The sequence below is a fragment of the Balaenoptera ricei genome, chromosome 1 (genome assembly GCF_028023285.1).
Source record: "Balaenoptera ricei isolate mBalRic1 chromosome 1, mBalRic1.hap2, whole genome shotgun sequence".
NCBI lineage: Eukaryota > Metazoa > Chordata > Mammalia > Artiodactyla > Balaenopteridae > Balaenoptera > Balaenoptera ricei.
In genome coordinates, this window is record NC_082639.1 from 75,640,898 (window position 1) to 75,658,066 (window position 17,169).

A 17,169-nucleotide genomic window follows, 5' to 3' on the forward strand; every position below is an offset into this window, starting at 1 on the left:
TATATGAGGAAGATCATACAGCCCTCAATATACTTTTCTTTTCCTTGCCAGTTTACCCAAATTGACTTAATAACTAGGTAAGTGCCCAATATCCACTTTCCATTGTTCTATATAGTCTCAGCCAAATCGTCTGTGCCAGAATTAAGACTCAAATATAGGCTTCTTGAAGTCCAGCTCACTGAGTTAAGGAACTAAAGGAAGTTGTTTAAAACCAACTATTTTATTTTATTTTTTCAATATTATCAGTACATAGAAAAAAGGAAAGGATCCAGAGTATTTTTTTTCTACTAAACTTTATCGTATGCTCATCATGTATGTAATAGCCATGCACTAAGCACTTTACATGTGTTCTCATTTTACCCACACAACAACCTATGTAGTAAGAATTATTATTATCCTCACTTTTAAGTTTCTGAAATTGAGGTCAAAGTATGTAAGGAACTTGCTCAAGGTCACATAACTGGTAGGCATTGGAACCTGGGCACAAACCCAGGATTCTGGCTCCAGAACCCCTGTGCACCACTGTCACTGGGTATGTTAGAAGAGGAAATTGTGACTTTAAAGTATTCTTAATGTAAGTACATCTATTTTGGATAAAGAAATAAAAGCAACTTATTTATAAAATGAGAAATGAAGCTTTAACCTACGTGTAAAATTTTTGGTTAAGTGTCCATAAGGGGTTTTGGCAGAAAATGCTTGGAGTTACTGCAACTAGAATGAGCTGCTTCTTACAAACACATTTTTGGGTTAATTTCCACAGAAAATACTCTTCTTGGAGACACGCATTTTACACAGAGATTTCTACACCTGTGGTTTGCACACCTAGGGATCATGAACCTGAGGAGTGCTGTGTATGTTGACAATTAGCTTACATCTCATATGGTGTAAGGTATCACATAGAGGTGTTACAACCATGCCTACCTCACTGGCAGCCAGCCCACCAACAGAGTTATAAGGAAAGTAGACTGTATCATATAAGAAAAGGGAACTTTCTGTCAAATCCTTGGAAAACTCAGCCTTAAATAATTTTTTCTTGAAATAGAATCATCTATTCATTTGGTTATACCTAAACCTCGGTTATAAAACAAATATCAGATTTATATTTATGAACAGGATATTTTAATGGTTTTCTTAGCTGTGCTAAAAGTCAAAGAACTGTAAACATGACAAATAACAGATGTTTATCTCTGCATAGTCTTAAAGTCTCACTAAAATGAGAAAAAGGAAATGTGGTTTAAAACTACATAGGCAAAGTGAAAGGGTAGAAGAGACAACAACAGATAAGAGATATCAACGAATTTTTGAAAGACGAAAAACACATGAGGGAATTAGCAGAGCTGACAAAACTGAACACTAAGGGCAGTGTTCCTTTCAGAAGGAAGTGCTAATGACGGGCAGGCCAGTTCACACTGCAAAGTCCTGAAAAGGCTCAACAACTGAAGGCTCCAAATCACTGAATTTAGGAGAGAAGCATGAGGCATCATATGGGAGAGAGGGGAGGATATGAAAATCTATATAAGAAGCTTTGAGAGCAAAACTGAAGATTAGAGCTTACTTATGTAGAAACACTGAACCAATCCTAGCAGAAGAGGGAAAAGAAGCGCCATAATGAGAACAAGGGAATTCAGTAAAAATCTACATACTAAATGGTGAGACATCAACACCCCCCCCCCCAAGAACCTCTTTATATCATTTAACTCCAATAACAGTGGCAACCAGGATTATACTCTACAAGTAAGAAATTGGAGGATTCTTCTCTAAAGAAACTGGACAGCCTTAGACATTTGCGATCCAACAACGAGATGGTCAGCAATGCTCCTCATTTATCAGGCTCTAGGTAAAATATACCAGTTAACAAGTCCACCCATGCAAAAAGAGTTTCCAAGCATATTTTTATTGCCTTGCTTTTAAATGATAACACAGGTAATATAGACTTATGAAGAATTTTTCCAACATAAAAGATAGACCAAAGCAAACCAAAATTTGTGGGAAACAAAGACAATACAGGGAGCAGAATAAAAGTTCAAAACAATTATTTTTATCTTTGGAAAGCTGAGTAGATATTACATCAAAGAAACAAGAACAAAATGTTATTTTTTAAGACACAATCTGAGTGAGAAAACTCTTAAAAATTTAAATACAGCGCAAGTAAATAATTTAAATATTTGGGAATAGTGACTCGTGAAATTCTGACACAAAATGTAAAGGAAACAAAGACAGGAAATCAGAGCTAAAAATAAGAAAATACGGAGCTCAATCCAGATCCAATATCTGACCAATAGAACTTGCAGAAAGAAGAAATAAATACGTCAGAGAGAAAAAACTAACACAGGAAAATTCCCAGAAAAATGAAAGATATTTCCCCATTGAAAAGGCCTAATGACTACTCATCAGAATACCTTGAAAAAAGACCTGTAACAAAACATGTTATTGCAGAATTTCAAAATATCAAGGATAAACAGCTGATCTTAAGGTTTAAAGTGGAAAATTAAAAGGTCATACATAAAGAATCAAGAATTAGTATAACATCAGATTTTTTAAGTGCAAGCCAGAAGACAATAGATGGAAGTCTTTAAAATTCTGAGAGACAACTATTTACAGCCTAAAATTCTATACCCACCCAAACTACCCTCAAGCATATGGGTGAAATAAACACATTCTCAGAAATGCAATGCTGCAAGAAGTATACCACCTAAGTACACATTCTCAGGATGCTACTGGATGATATGCTCCACTCAAATTAGGAAATGGACAATGCAAAAGGAAAATATGAGTTCCAAGATACTGGATCTAACACAGATGAGAGACATCAACTTTACAAGAAGCTTAGACAGCTACCAATCCATGGTAGAACAGAATCTTACCTTCCAGAAGAAATATCTCCAAGAAAAAAAAAATCAAATGGTTAGAGTATTTGGTGTACTTTTTAAAAAATATTTTTCAAAGAAGTTTTAAAATTCTTTTGGAGTATCTGAGAAGAATTAGTCATAGTGCCATAGAAAACAAAACAAAACAAAAGGAGGGAAACTATACAGAGAGGATAGAAGAAAAGAGGGTGAAGAGGGGGCATAGAATGGTGTAAAAATTTTATACCCTCTTCATCAAAAATAGGAAGTCAATACAATATATAAGCACATTATTAAGAACTATGGAGAGTAAAACCAAAAGAAAGTTTGAGTAAAGGACTGCAAGATTAGGTAAGTTCAAGGGATATTATTTTCTGTTATATATTTTGTAGCACAACTTGACTTTTTAAACTATATACCTGTATTACTTTGATACTTTTTTTAAGTTTTGGCAACTATCATAAGCACCAATAAATATTTATATTTATTTCTGAGAAGTCTAATTTGGGATCATCTCTAGCTCAACTAGACATATTCAGCAGTATTAAGGTTGCAAATGATATTTGTAATCATCATCAAATCACAATTTCTCTGAAAATGTTTTTCTAACCTCCTGATTAGATATTGTATTATTGTATCATGCCAATTCAACAACAACAAACTATTTTAGGAAAACAGTACTTCTAAGTTTCTAATAACATACCACTACTTTCATTTCATTTTTGTGCTCAAAAGTACTCAATTTTATAAAGTCAAGGAGGTTTTTAAAATATTTTTCTTTTTGTTAAGAACTCAAAATAAAATTTTATGAAGTCTGAAAAGTAAGATGTTCACCCTGAAATAAGAAAGCACATTTTGTATTCTGTAAATGAAATCTTAAGGTTGAAAGGAATATTATTTCTTTCATTTACTCCTTTCATTGCTTCTGACTTTTTAAAAAAAATCTATTCATAAATATTCAGTATTCCTTATATCTTTCTTTGTCTGGATTTTTAATATTTGGATAATGACACATTTTGTAAATTATTAAACTCATAACACTAACAGATGACAACTGTAAAGCAAGGGTATGTGTAATGGAAAGAAGTGGGGTGTTTTTTGATGTTGTTGTTTTCTTGGGTCAGACTTGACAGGCCCAAATTCAGCTCTTAGCTATATAAGCCTGGGCAAGCCCCTTCCTTGGGCCTCAGTTTCTTCATCTATGATACCTACCCTACACGTTCATTATGAGGATTAGAATCACATATGTAAAATTCCAGCAAAGGACAAGACACAAGATAGATATTTAATAATGGCAATTCTCCTTCTCTTTCTTATCTTCTCTTGTCCAAGAGGCTTAATTTTAAAGAATTTGTAGACTTTATAGTCTAAATACCTGAGTTCAAATCTTGGTTCTTCCATTTATTAGCCTGCAACCCTTGGGGTAGTTATTTATTCTTCTTAATCTTGGTTTCAGCAATTCATGGGCATAATTATAAAAACCCTGCAATGAGGTAGTGATGAAGAAAATGTATATTCTACTAGCACAGTGACTGGTAACATAAGTTCTCAGAAACTGTAACAGTAATGATAGCAAGAAACTAAGAGAGAGTTTCTCTCCTCTTCTTGGCTACTTAAAGCAAACTAAAGTAACAGAAATGACTTGGTCAAAAATAGCATTTCATGAAGTTACATGTGACCTGATTTAATGATCTCCCCATAAAAGACAGTTAGAAAATGCCTTCCGTGATACCTTTTAATTCATATATGTGCTATTTGACAGAATACTTAACGTATGTCCATTGGTCAATTTGGTCAATAAATAGAGTACCACCCCCTCCTTTGTGCCCTCTTTCTACCTACATGTATTTTGTTTACTTGTCTTTTTCTACTATTATTCGATTAATTGACTAAATTGACAAGTGACTCCTTGAATTGGTCATTGAATTGAAAAGTTGGTTCTGTCAAGTGAATAATTTGGCAGCCCTGCTGATACAAAGCAGAGGAAGAAAAAAAAAAATCAGGACCACGGTGATATTTCCTGTAGATCCAGCACAGTTCCAGGGTTTTTCTCTTTGACTTTGGCTTTTTTTTTTTTTTTTTTTTTAACCTTTGACAAAGGCACTTGTTTTTTCACTTCGGGGCCAGAGGCATTATCTTATTCACATTTCGATCACTGGCAATTAGGATATTATGGTGGCAAACAGAAAATATTATTTAAATGTTGTTTAATAAATGAATAAATTAGGGTATATATAGATTCCCAAGACTCTATCACCATACCACCAGAGCAACTAGATAGCAAGCAAAAACCAAACCAAACCTTCAGCTACTTTCTAAACCTCTCCATTTGAATTAAATGAAATCCCAGGCCCACTGGTATTCACATTTTATTTTGTTTCTTAATGATGTAAATCTAGACGGAACATTTCGTATATGCCTGCGTTGTTTCAAGAAGTACAAAGGTAATTCAGTCACAGTTTGCCACTCCCAAGAACTCCCACTTAAAATGAAGTCACAAGCAAAGCCTTTTTACTGTACAAAACTTCCCTTTTACAGAGAGTGTGCTTAAAAAGGTAAGCAATTTCACAGACAGAAGATATGAATAATTCCTTAAAGGTCATATGTCCCCCCAAATTCGTTTCTTCACCCTTACATTCTCATTGTACTGGGTAGAATTTTTTATTGTTTAATGTTGAATTTAAGGTCATGACGACTTGAAAAGTCATGTACTTTTGCTGTCTGGAAGCTGACTTTTTATATAAGTAAATAAGTAACAAGGTAACATTCTTACCTTGATCTTGTGCATGAACAGCACCCCCTGACACACATAGTACAATAAAATGAAGAAGCAGTTTCCTAAGAAAAGAAAAACAATTGGGAAAAACTTAGTTGGACATTCATGACCTATAAATCATAAAATTCAAAATGAACTCTAGTGCTAGATTAAGAATTGAGCTATTATTTTAATTAACACAGTATTTTAATACTCATATTGGTTAAAAGCAAGGGCTCTGAATTCAAGTTCCAGCTTTGCCACTTACTATGTGTCTTGGGCACCCCTTTTATTACTCTGTGCCCTAGTGTCTCCATCTATTAAGTCTATCTCATAAAGGTTTTTGAATATTAACTAAAAAACTTCATGTAAAGTACCCCAAACAGTACCTGGCACATAGGAAAAACTCAATAAATGTGAACTATTATAGGTGAAATTATTATTAGTAGTATATATTATGTCAAATCACCATACATGTAATTTTACACAAAGTACTACAGATTGGCACAAAATAATACAACTTATAGTCACTTAACCACAGTGATTATAAATTGATGGAACCAGTTATTTGCTTAAATGTTTTTATAAAATCTATTTGCAGATCATATTCAAGTCACTCGCACTTGATTCACGACTCTTTGGTTCTGAAAATACTAACGACCTGTAGATGTCAACATTGACCATTGTGATTAGCAGTAATTGTGAACACGGTACTCAACCACTACAAATCAAAATATTCATTCACATTGATTAGCAAGGTAAAAATACTTTGTGATTTTTTTTTAAATTATTTATTTATTTATTTATTTATGGCTGTGTTGGGTCTTCGTTTCTGTGCGAGGGCTTTCTCCAGTTGCGGCAAGTGAGGGCCACTCTTCATCACGGTGCGCGGGCCTCTTATTATCGAGGCCTCTCTTTTTGCGGAGCACAGGCTCCAGACGCGCAGACTCAGTAATTGTGGCTCACGGGCCTAGTTGCTCCGCGGCATGTGGGTTCTTCCCAGACCAGGGCTCGAACCCGTGTCCCCTGCACTGGCAGGCAGATTCTCAACCACTGCGCCACCAGGGAAGCCCCTGTGATTTTTTAGTTTAACCAAAGTTTTGATAGATTTTGTTGATTAGTCTTCATAATTGGCTTTACCTGCCAACTGAAAATCATAGAGATTGTTTCAAAAAGTAATGATGAGCATACTGAAAACTATTTTATTACCTAGTTTTTCTTGCCAATATAGACTCTGATTCTGTTTAGTCTAACTCAGAGACTCCTCAAATGACATTTCTGAAAATACAGTTCTGCAAGGAATGATTACAGAGCCCTCTGAAAATCATTTTTATTAAGTTCCTGGTGCGCTAGTAGTAATTGGTACATTTTCTATTTATCACTAATACTATGTTTTTACCTTTATCAACAAGAATAAGGAGCATGTTAATGTAACAAAGTAAGCCAATATAAAATTATACTATTATAATTGTATGTTTATACACAATAAAAAATTACACTATTCTCTTTGCTATAATGGACATATTATTTGTATTAGAATAGTATTAAGCATTTTTTCAGTAAGCGAAAAATGTACATTCTATGGTCATACTTAGTACAGAGCACAGCTTTTAAGACTTTGATAGAATACTTAATAGTCATTAACTCTACAAACTCATCAACTGAATCATTATAGAAATTTCAACTGATATGGGCAAATAGTTGGACCATATATTTTAATGAAGCCTATAAAAGATTCCCATATATGGTGTCATCCATGAAATGGTTCTCAAATGTTAGTTTGCCAAAGAACCACCTGAGGCTTTTTTGAAAAATCCAGATTCCGGGCCTTCCCACAGTGACTATGATTCATAAATCTGAAGTGGATCCTCAGCACGTATACATTTTTAACTACGTGATTCTAATATTGATTGCATATGTACCAAACTCTGAGGGAAAAACAATTTAGAATATTTACTATTGATAGTTACATTGTACTTAAAATAGCCTAATATTTTGCTTAAATCACATATATCTAATTTTATGACGTGACACAAATAAGGTTATTTGACCCTTTTAAAAAAAATCCTTTTCTACTGCTCTAGATCATGGTTTTCAAACATAAGTGTGTATCAGAATCACCTGGAGGGCTTGTTAAAGATTTCTGGGCTCCACCCTGAGAGTTTCTGACTCAGTAGGTCTGGGGTGGGACTCAAAAATTTGCAATTATAACAAGTTCTCAAGCAATGCCGATGATGCAGATGTGGGGAATCACACACCGAGGACCACTGTTCTGGAATAGATGATGCTCAAGAGATGATGTGAGGCCGAGTTGTTTTGCATCTTTTTACCGTAGCTGCATAGTGGAATCACCTGGTGATTTTTCAAGACTACTAATACTTGGGTTCTTCCCTCCCCACCCCCACCCTCAGAGATTCTGATTTTAGTTTGTCCTACAGGGATTTTTAACACTTCTCAGGTGATTCCAATGTGCAACGTTGAGGACCACAGTGTGAAATTAAAATAATTTCCTTGGGTTCTCCAGGATGGATCCCAATGTGATCTAGAGTTTGAGTAAAAGGAGGCTCTTTTCCTTTCAGATTTCTATTTTCAACTGGCAGGATGTACATCGGAAAGACTAGAAAATAGCTCAAGATTCTGGTCACTGAAGGACGGTATATCAGAATTATGCTGTTTTAACAGAAAATGGAACATGAAAGGATGCACTTCTCACCTGGCCAAAGTAATCTGGCTCACTGAGAGCTTAGAAATAACCCACAGGCACTGTTCCATCCAGAATAAAGCTAACTAGTGAAGAGTATAATAACTAGCATTATTCACTTGGCAATTCAGCCAACTCACAGACTTCCCCAATGACCTCAGGGGAGAAAGATGGAAAATAAAGTTCTTTCTAGATATGTTAACAAGTCTATTCCTGGCGTGAGGCAGGAAAACCTGAACACATCAAACATCATCCCTTAGCCAGGTGATTTTAGGAGATTATGACAAATCAGTTGAGCCACACCTTAGGTAAGCATACCTATGTACTAATTTGATGACTGAGAGAGAGAGAGAGAGAGAGAGAAATCAGTGATATGAAATAGAGATTTTCTTTCTCTTTTTCTAATTCTGCCCCAAACTTCTGGTCAACTGTCAGGTTGTACCCCGCAGTCTGGCAAGCCTCAGAGTTGCCCAACCTCTAAACTGAAAAAAGAGCCCCAAAACAGCGACAGAGGAGACATCAACGGTTTATTGGACAGGGGATCTTACAAGTCTGAAGCAAGAGGTCCTGGAGCAACACCCGCACAGTACCTAGCAGACAGCAAGCAGGACACAGCAGCAACCTTCCAGCGGGAGAAGGAGGCTACCCTTTATAGGGAGAATTGACATCAGGTTGGCTCATCAGTTACCAGGGAAACCAGCGGCTGGGGCAGTTACTAATTAAGTCCTATAATTAAGAAGATTGGATAGTCATGTGAGTGAAGCAGGGCCTGATCGAGCAGGGGATGTACAGAGAGCAAGAGAACAGCCATCTTGAATGGCCTGACATACAACTACGGAAGAGCAGGAAAAGTCAAGTTCCTCACCAGGTGTTCAAGGCCCTTATCATTCAGCTTCAACCTCCTTTCTTTTTTTAGCACTATGGACCAATTACATCTGACATCCCAAAGCTCCAGCCATATCATGTTATTCTTTACTCCATGGACAGACTTTGGAAGTGCCTGAAAAGCTCTCAGTCTCCACCTGTCAGAATCTTCAGTATCATCAAAGCCTAATTTGAATACCTGCTCCATGAATTTTCCCATCATCCCTAAAGAGGACTGGATCTTTTCCTCACCTCTGTACTCTTGATGCTTTAATTTTAACTTTATTATAGCCCATATATGTTGTACCTTTTATGATTAATTAGTAAGTAAATATCTGAGCAAGTAACAGGTCTTCACCTTTTATCAATTTCTTACATAAAATTGACACAATAAATATTTTTAAACAGGAACGGAATAATAGTAAGATCTCTCAATGACTGAGGAATTCAATTCTTCCCTATGAACCTAATTCTTTTAACACTTAGGAAAAGTAAAGTAAAATAAGGGTACTTTTAGTTGGATGTCCAAAGAGAGAAAGAAGAATTTTTTTTAAAAAAATCTGCTGTGGTAGGGTAAGTGGAAGGCTTCTTCTTTTTCATTTTAACTGTTTTTTCTCATCTCTGAAGTTGGAACACAGAGAAGAGATCAAGCTTAATTGACATAATCAGTTTGATAAAGAGCCCAACTCTATCACTGAATAAAATGGATGTCTAATGAATCCAAGCTTTCTGGGAAATGTCTAGTTGAGCTGGGCTTGTTTATTTCTTTGCTTTTGCTTCCCCCCTCCCCACGATATTACATTTACGATACATTTACTTAATTAAGAAAAAAATATCACATTTCCACATTAGCAGATGATAGAGTTCTCAAGGGTAGCAGCTGTGCTTTGGGCTTCTCCGCTGTTATGCTGTGCAGATCATACTAGACATGCTGCAGTCCTTAAATAAGTTAAAATTAAAACTATTAAGTTGTTGCAGAGAAAACAACATGGTTAATAAGAAAATAACACTAGACTAGGAGTCAAAAGGCTAATCCTGGTTCTATTTCAAACTCATTCTGTGACCTTGGGTGGGTTATTTCAAGTTTCTGAGTCTTAGCTGACTCATCTATTATGTGATGACATAATATAAATTTTATATTTTAAATTCCAAATATAAAACCCCCAAATTTGTGTGTATGGCAGAATCCTATTAATATACTGGCATTAGAGGACAAAGATCAAGCTACGTTTTTAGCAAGATGTTGTATAAATCACTATATATAAAGGGCATGTTGTTTAACCACAGCTGGGGAAAGGTCCTCTTATAGTTCTGGCCAATTCTTTTTTAATTAAGTAACCTAAAATAGTCTACTTTGCTAATTTGTTCATACATTTAATGTACCCTAATAAAAAGTCTAGTTAGTGTATTAAATATGAATATTTTTCAAATATTCAAACCATGCCTGTTTTTGTTCATTTTTTTATATGTCTGGACCATGTGTCATTAATATAAAGTAACAGAAGTACATATACTCAGACATTTAACAAAATCAGACCAGGTCTGAAAGAAGTTAACAATATGGTAAGAAACATTCAATAAATGTTCAGAAAATATAACCCATAATATTACTGAGGATATATAACAAAATGTGAAATACTCTGTGTGTCTGGTCTGCTAGCCACATTTTCAGTTTGACATAAGCCACAGTCAAAACATGACCAGACATGTGAAGGGTGAAGGCCTAGAGGGGATCAAGCAGGAAATAGATATCCAAAGACCATACTCAGAATATTTAAGGAACTAATATCCATCCCAGGCATCTTCCCTAAATAATTCTTAGAGCTATTCAACTTTCGCTTTATCTAAAGGGTTTAAGTTACTTCAGGGGAATTTCAGGCATCTTTTTGTTTAGGGCACCCATGAGACTTTCAGGTTTTATGATATATGTCCTCAAGTTACTGATGCTCATTCCTACACAGGTTCAATTTGTGAATAAGAAACTTTTTTTTTTTACTGAATTGGCGATTTTCATTTAAACCAACTGGAAAAAGTAGACTAATCTGAAAAACATACATGTAATATACGTCAAGAATTTCAACAATTTCCATCACACTGTGTTTACAAGCCAAAAAATTCTCTAAGTCATGACAGCTTTACAGATTTTGCTCTTTACTGGCTGCTAAGATCCAGTAATAGTAAAATTTCTGTACTTTGTTCCCAAAATAACTGAAAAACAGTTCTTATCCCAGGAGTAGGGAGTAAAGTGTTGTCAAAAACTTATACACAATGAATTCAACTCAATAGGTACTTGTATAACTAATCTAGTGTGAAACATACTAGAACTTTTGGTTAAATTCCAAGCATACAGGCAACTCATGAAATGCAAAGGAGACAAATATGCTTGAGGACTTCAAGTGATCAAAATGCCTAGAGTCCAGTCAGTAGCAGGGAAGAAATATACACTTAAAATAGTCTCTCCTTGCAATACCACAGAGATTGTTAAACTGATTACTGCCTAGCCTAGCAACGTTTCTGGCACACACTACTGTTAAATAAAGATTTTTAAATGAATGAATGTATCAATCTTCAGTCAATGAGACTATCAGGTGGTCTTGAGTTTCAACAAATATATAACTTCTCTGACATTTTCCACCTGCACACTGACCCCAAGATCAAGAAGCCAGGTGATCCTAACCTCCATTTATTTAGCTAAGAAAGTAAAGGCTTTGCATGATCTAGTCTCTGTTTCTCTCTCCAGACCCAGCTCCAGTCACTTCTCCCCTAGAATGTGTGCTCCAACCAACTTCATTTCTTTCAGGCCCTCAAATGCACTGTGCTGTCTCACCTCTGAGCCTTTTACTGTTCTCTCTGTCTGTAAAGCTCCATGCCTTTTCCACTTAGGTCTGAGTCTAGATTTCATTTCCTTTGGTCAGTCTTTCCTTCCAGTATTACTCCTCCCGATCTTCCCCAACTACCAAGACTGTTAGATGTCCTTCTGTGTATACCCTTATCTCATTTTGTTATACTTGGTTGTTTCATTTTCTGTTTCTTATACTAAACTGGGCACATTGGGAGGGCAGCAATTAGGCTTCTGTCTTGCTCAATCATTGTATCACTTCTGCCTAGAAACATGCTAGACACTTAGCTGGAGCTCAGTAAACATTTGCTGAATAAATGAGTAAATGATGAGTGAATGAATGACAGAATGTTAGCCTTTTATGAGAATGAAAATGAAATCGTCTTTATTTCACTTCTCACTCAGAATTACAAATTCTAAAACAAGTCACAGTTGCAAAGCATGGCAAGGAAACTAGTACAGCTATTTAAATTCCCATAATAAAATTTATTATTCTCCTGCAGCTTCACCGATTACCAAGCAGAATGTATCAATAACACTCAAAATTACTTTCTATAAATTACAATTCCTCTCCCTGAGACATCAGTTTATTTTAAACATTTATTTGAATGCAAAGATAACTAAGCAACTTTAAAAACAGAATTTCATGCTAGCTAGGAAATAGATGTTTATATACCAAACTTTGTTTCCCCCTTTGGTTACAGAAACCCTTTAATGACCATAATAGCCTGCCTGGGAGACTTTCCGGACAATATGTTAAATCAATGTATCTAACACTGACTCTTGGTTTTAATTTTTGTTTTTTATTAATTCCACAAATTCACATTAGGTAATCCAACTAAAAGCAGCCCTTTGAAATAAAATGTCTTTAAGGATCTAGTTTTAAAACTGTAAATGTTTCTGGGTGACTAATTGGAATTGTGATTTTAAAAAAACCGCTCCTGCTCTCACAAAAAACATCACCACAGAAGGATGGTGGAAAGTTAAAATCTCAGGGATTTCATGGGGCACTCTAAGGTTTAATTCAGTGGCCTGACATTATCATCAGCTAATCAGCTGCTTCTCCTACGTCTCTTTCCCTATGAGGCTGGTAGCATTAATTTCAAACTGAAGAACTCTTAATTCTTTACAGAAACTGGATTTTTTCAAGAAACAATTTTCTCAGCTCAATCAGTAACTACCTTTCCCCACTTTGCATGTGGGTGATTGGAGCTGTGAGGAGCTGCAATCTGATGTAATCTTGAATTACCGTTAATTTTCTGCAGCCCACCCCCACTGGGAACTGTCATGGAACAAACTGGATATCGCAGGAGGCTGCAAGGCCCCTGGCTGGGAGGCCATCTAGGAGGACAGGAGAGACCAGGGCCTTCACAGGATCCTTCACAGGCAGGATCCCCTACCCACCCTGATGTCTCTCCACAAGGATTTTATTTTCCCCATTCCACACAGTCTAATTTTTCCTCAGAAGTTCCTCGATGTAATCCATTCTCTTTGGTTTCTCTGCCTCCCTCCCCCCAGTCATCTGGACCCAATTTACAAACTCCAAACTGCCCAAGAATTTATGCAGGGCCTTTTCTAGGAGCGTCTGGAAGGGAAGTGTAAACCAGACAAGACAGGGGCTAGGAGCTGAAGATCTGCTTTAATCTGAGAGGTTGGTCACAACTACCATGGGAAATGTTAGCAAAGTGGGCCTCGAGTAGTGGCCAAGGTAAAGCCCTAGGGCCGGAGCTGGCAGGGAGAGCAAGAAGGGCACATGGATGGAGGCGGAGGCTGGACAGGACGCGGAGGACCTCACCCAGCCACTCCTGGTGGCTCTGGATCCGCGGGTACCCAAGCCTCATTCCACCGTTCCACCCGCCCTAGACCGTCGGGAAGATGCGCCAGGTCCCTCAGGATCCGTTGCACTCCCCACCCCTCTCTCCGGGAGGATCCATGCAAGGGGCTTTCACGGGAGAAAAGTGGCGAGAAACCTGCTTGGGAAACTAATGAGACCTGCGTGAGCCGCTCTGGGTCAGGCGGCTGGCAGAGTCTGTCCTCTTCTAGAACCCTGGCCGAGAAGTGTCAGGTCTCCCGGGCCCTGGGCACCTCGCCGCACGCACGCGGTTGCTGAGGTTACGAGTTTTCCCGCTCACTGAGTCACGCGCTGCGGGCGCGTGGGGATGTGCGTCCTTGTCATTCGGGAAGCCGGCTGCCTGCCCAGGCTTCCAGAAGTCGGAGGAGAGAGGGCTTGAGCCCCAGCCAGGCTCGGCTGCAAGCGGCTGGGAAGCACATGTTCACACAAACACTGCCACAAGGCGGTCTTTCTCCGCACCCCGCCTCCCCTTGGCTGCGCGGTCAGTTCTGCCCCCGGCCCTCCTCCTACCTACTCTCTCGAGGGGCAGCCTAGTGGCAGAGAACGACTGCAGTCGCTTTCGTCCCTCCCGCCCCCGGGGCCAGAATCAAACTTGCGTAACCCACTGACCTCTTCCAGGGGGACCAGGGCAGCCAGCCAAGGCCATGAGCCCCCCCCACACCCCCAATCTACGCTCTTTTCCGAGTGAGGCAGTGGGAGCAGGTACAGCGCCCAAAGACAAGGTGGGGTGCCAGTCAGGGTCGGCGCGAACACTCCCCGGGAGCAGCAGCCCCGCCCCCCTCCCCGCGTCCAGCCCCTTCCGCAGTGACACTCCAGTGACCAGGGCGCAGCCTGGGCCCCAGATGGGCAGCACGCTTGCTGGCCTCCTAACGACTAGAGGAGACTGCCGCTGAGTCCCATGAGTCCAGGAGCGCCCTGATGCCCGAGGTTCTGTGGGCACCCTCTCCCCCTACCCGGCAACCCTGCCCCCACGGTCCAGGCTTCGCGCACAGAGCCCAGGGGACACCTAAGCACCCCAGCAGTACCCAGAGTGCACGCCCCGAGGAGCACCGCGGGGAAACAGGACCTCAGCCAGGGCTCTGAGGGAGGAGAAGGGAAGGAGGGCGCGAGGGCGACGGGAGCTGGAGCCCGGGCTGGCGTCCGAGTCCAGCTCCGGAGCTGCGGGAACCACGGCCGCCCGCGTCGGGCCGCCAGCCAGCGAGCTTCTCCTCCCGAGCCGCAGGATCTCTTTAGGATAAACTGTCTGAGAGACCCACTGGCAGGAGGCTTCCTTTCAAACACAGTATTTTACAAATTGAGGAGACAAGAGGAGGATGCCACGGCTGTTCACCGACTCCCAACTTCAAAAAAGTGCCAGGGAGCTGGTGCACAGATCTCCAACGGGCTCAGCGGATCCATGGGGTGGGGAGAGGGGGTGCTCTAACCCCTGCCCTGGCGGGTGGGCTACTTACGTTTCTGCCGTGTGGGAGACCTGTCCACGCCTTGTCCTGCGGGCTCCTAAATGCATTTGTATGCATTTGTCCGTACAGCGAAGCGCTAACGGAAAACAGAAGCCAGCTCCGAACTGCTAAGGGTGCAGGTACTGTCCATGAAAAAGGGGGGGAAAAAATCACATGAAAACGATGCTCCAAAACCTCAACAATAACCACAAGGGGAGCGGGGAGATGGGAAGGGAGGAAAGAAATAGCACCCGGAGGGTAGGCAGCTAGGCTTCCTAGCTCCCTAGCTCGGTAACACACAAGTCCGGGGGGAGTGCTGCCCCGGGAGGGCGGGCAAGGAGACCTCACTGGCAGGCGGCGGGGCGCCGGCAGCAGCGGGAGCTCGGCTGCGAGTGCAGCCCTCGAGTTCACTTGCGGTTCAAAGACGACTCCGTGACTCCAGTGGAGTCCTCTGCTTTGGGCCTGGGAGGAGAAAGGGGTGGGGGGAGGGAAGGAGATGAAGTGGGGGAGGAAGTCCTTGGAAACAACCCGCGCTGGAACATTTGTCATACAAGTACACACACCCACTTCGGAAATCTAGTCCGTGCTAGGGGACCCCGGTGGCAACTGCAGGCGCTCGGCGTTGACTGCCGCCGGCTGCTTCCCCTGGAAGAAGAGGAGCCAAGCAAATCCGGCCGGTGTTAAATTTCACCGCTCACTGACTTGCAATGACATCACCAAACGTAGTGCACACCTCCCCCTCCGCCCCGCAACCTTCCCCCCACCCCGCGCCCGGCTGGGGCGCCCCTGTCCGCAAGCCCCTGGGCCCGCCGCGCCTGGGGCGCGCTCGCCGCCGCCCCGGCACCACTCCGACCCTCTCGCTTCCCACGCTGTACTCCCTCGACATGCCCGAAGCTTGTAGGTGACTGGTATCCTTCCTCTAAGTGTCCATGTACCGTTTCCTTTTTCAGCAGTCCCCAATTTGATGTTTTCTCTCTTGAGTGTCTCCCATTCCCGCTTTTCTCTATCCTCTTCACACACACCTTCTGAAATCACATTTAGCTCAGCGGCGTCCTTCACTGTCCTCCGACTCTCTTGCTTTTTTTTGCAGCTATGCTTGTGGCCTACGTCGTATTATTAACTGACTGCAAAAAGTTCTCATTAATTCCTTTCCTCCCCTTCATTCCTTCCTTTCAGTCCAGAAAGTCGTACTACTTTCTACTGATTCTTCTCTCCCGTAATCCACTTTTCTGCCTTTCTCCTGCTTAAAAGCGTGGACTAATGGTCTGCAGTTATGCAACAAAAGCATAGGAACACACCTCGGCCTTACCAATTTGAATACCTTCTCCAATTTTTGTAATAAATTTCTTTTTCGATGTAAGTCCCCATTCTCTCCACAGCCTTTTCATACTGAGAAGTCTACTTCCAATTTTTGAAGAAAAAAAAATTTTTTAATTCTGCTTTTATCTTTCTCATTAATAAGACTGGAAATTCCAGAAGGCCAGGGACCTATTATCTTGCTCATCAGTGTATTTTCAGCACCTAAAATAATATTTGGTATGTCTGTTTAATGAATGACTGCTGTATACCAGTGAATATCATTTCTCCAAGTTGTCCTTGTCTATTCTGTGCACCATCCACAGCTAATGCCCCTTCCACAGGCTGAAAGGCATCCCGCATTACATACACACTATAAAGGTTAAGGTGACCATATTAATGAATGGAAATGATTGGTGTGGCCCTTGGAATCTGGGGGATTTTTTCTTCTAAGAACACAGTTTAATCCATCTTCCTCTTCCTCAATTTTTCAACTTTTCATCTTGAAATGATTTTAGATTTACATAAAAGTTGCTAAAAAAGTAAAGCGAACTCCTGTATAGGCTTCATCTGACTT

General features: G+C 40.2%; 1 protein-coding gene across 4 annotated transcripts in view; it reads right to left on the reverse strand.

Moving 5' to 3' along the window:
• The window catches only part of COL24A1 (collagen type XXIV alpha 1 chain), a 389,925-nt gene extending 373,989 nt beyond the window's left edge, over positions 1 to 15,936 (reverse strand). For all 4 annotated transcript variants that reach the window (XM_059925489.1, XM_059925499.1, XM_059925479.1 and 1 more), the window contains exons 1-3: positions 15,860 to 15,936; positions 15,309 to 15,439; positions 5,620 to 5,684 (exon numbers count right to left, since the gene is read on the reverse strand). In XM_059925489.1, coding sequence (XP_059781472.1) covers positions 5,620 to 5,684; positions 15,309 to 15,364 — 121 coding nt within the window. In that variant the 5' untranslated portion in view covers positions 15,365 to 15,439; positions 15,860 to 15,936. The remainder of the gene's footprint in view (positions 1 to 5,619; positions 5,685 to 15,308; positions 15,440 to 15,859) is intronic.
• Positions 15,937 to 17,169: the final 1,233 nt, after the last annotated feature.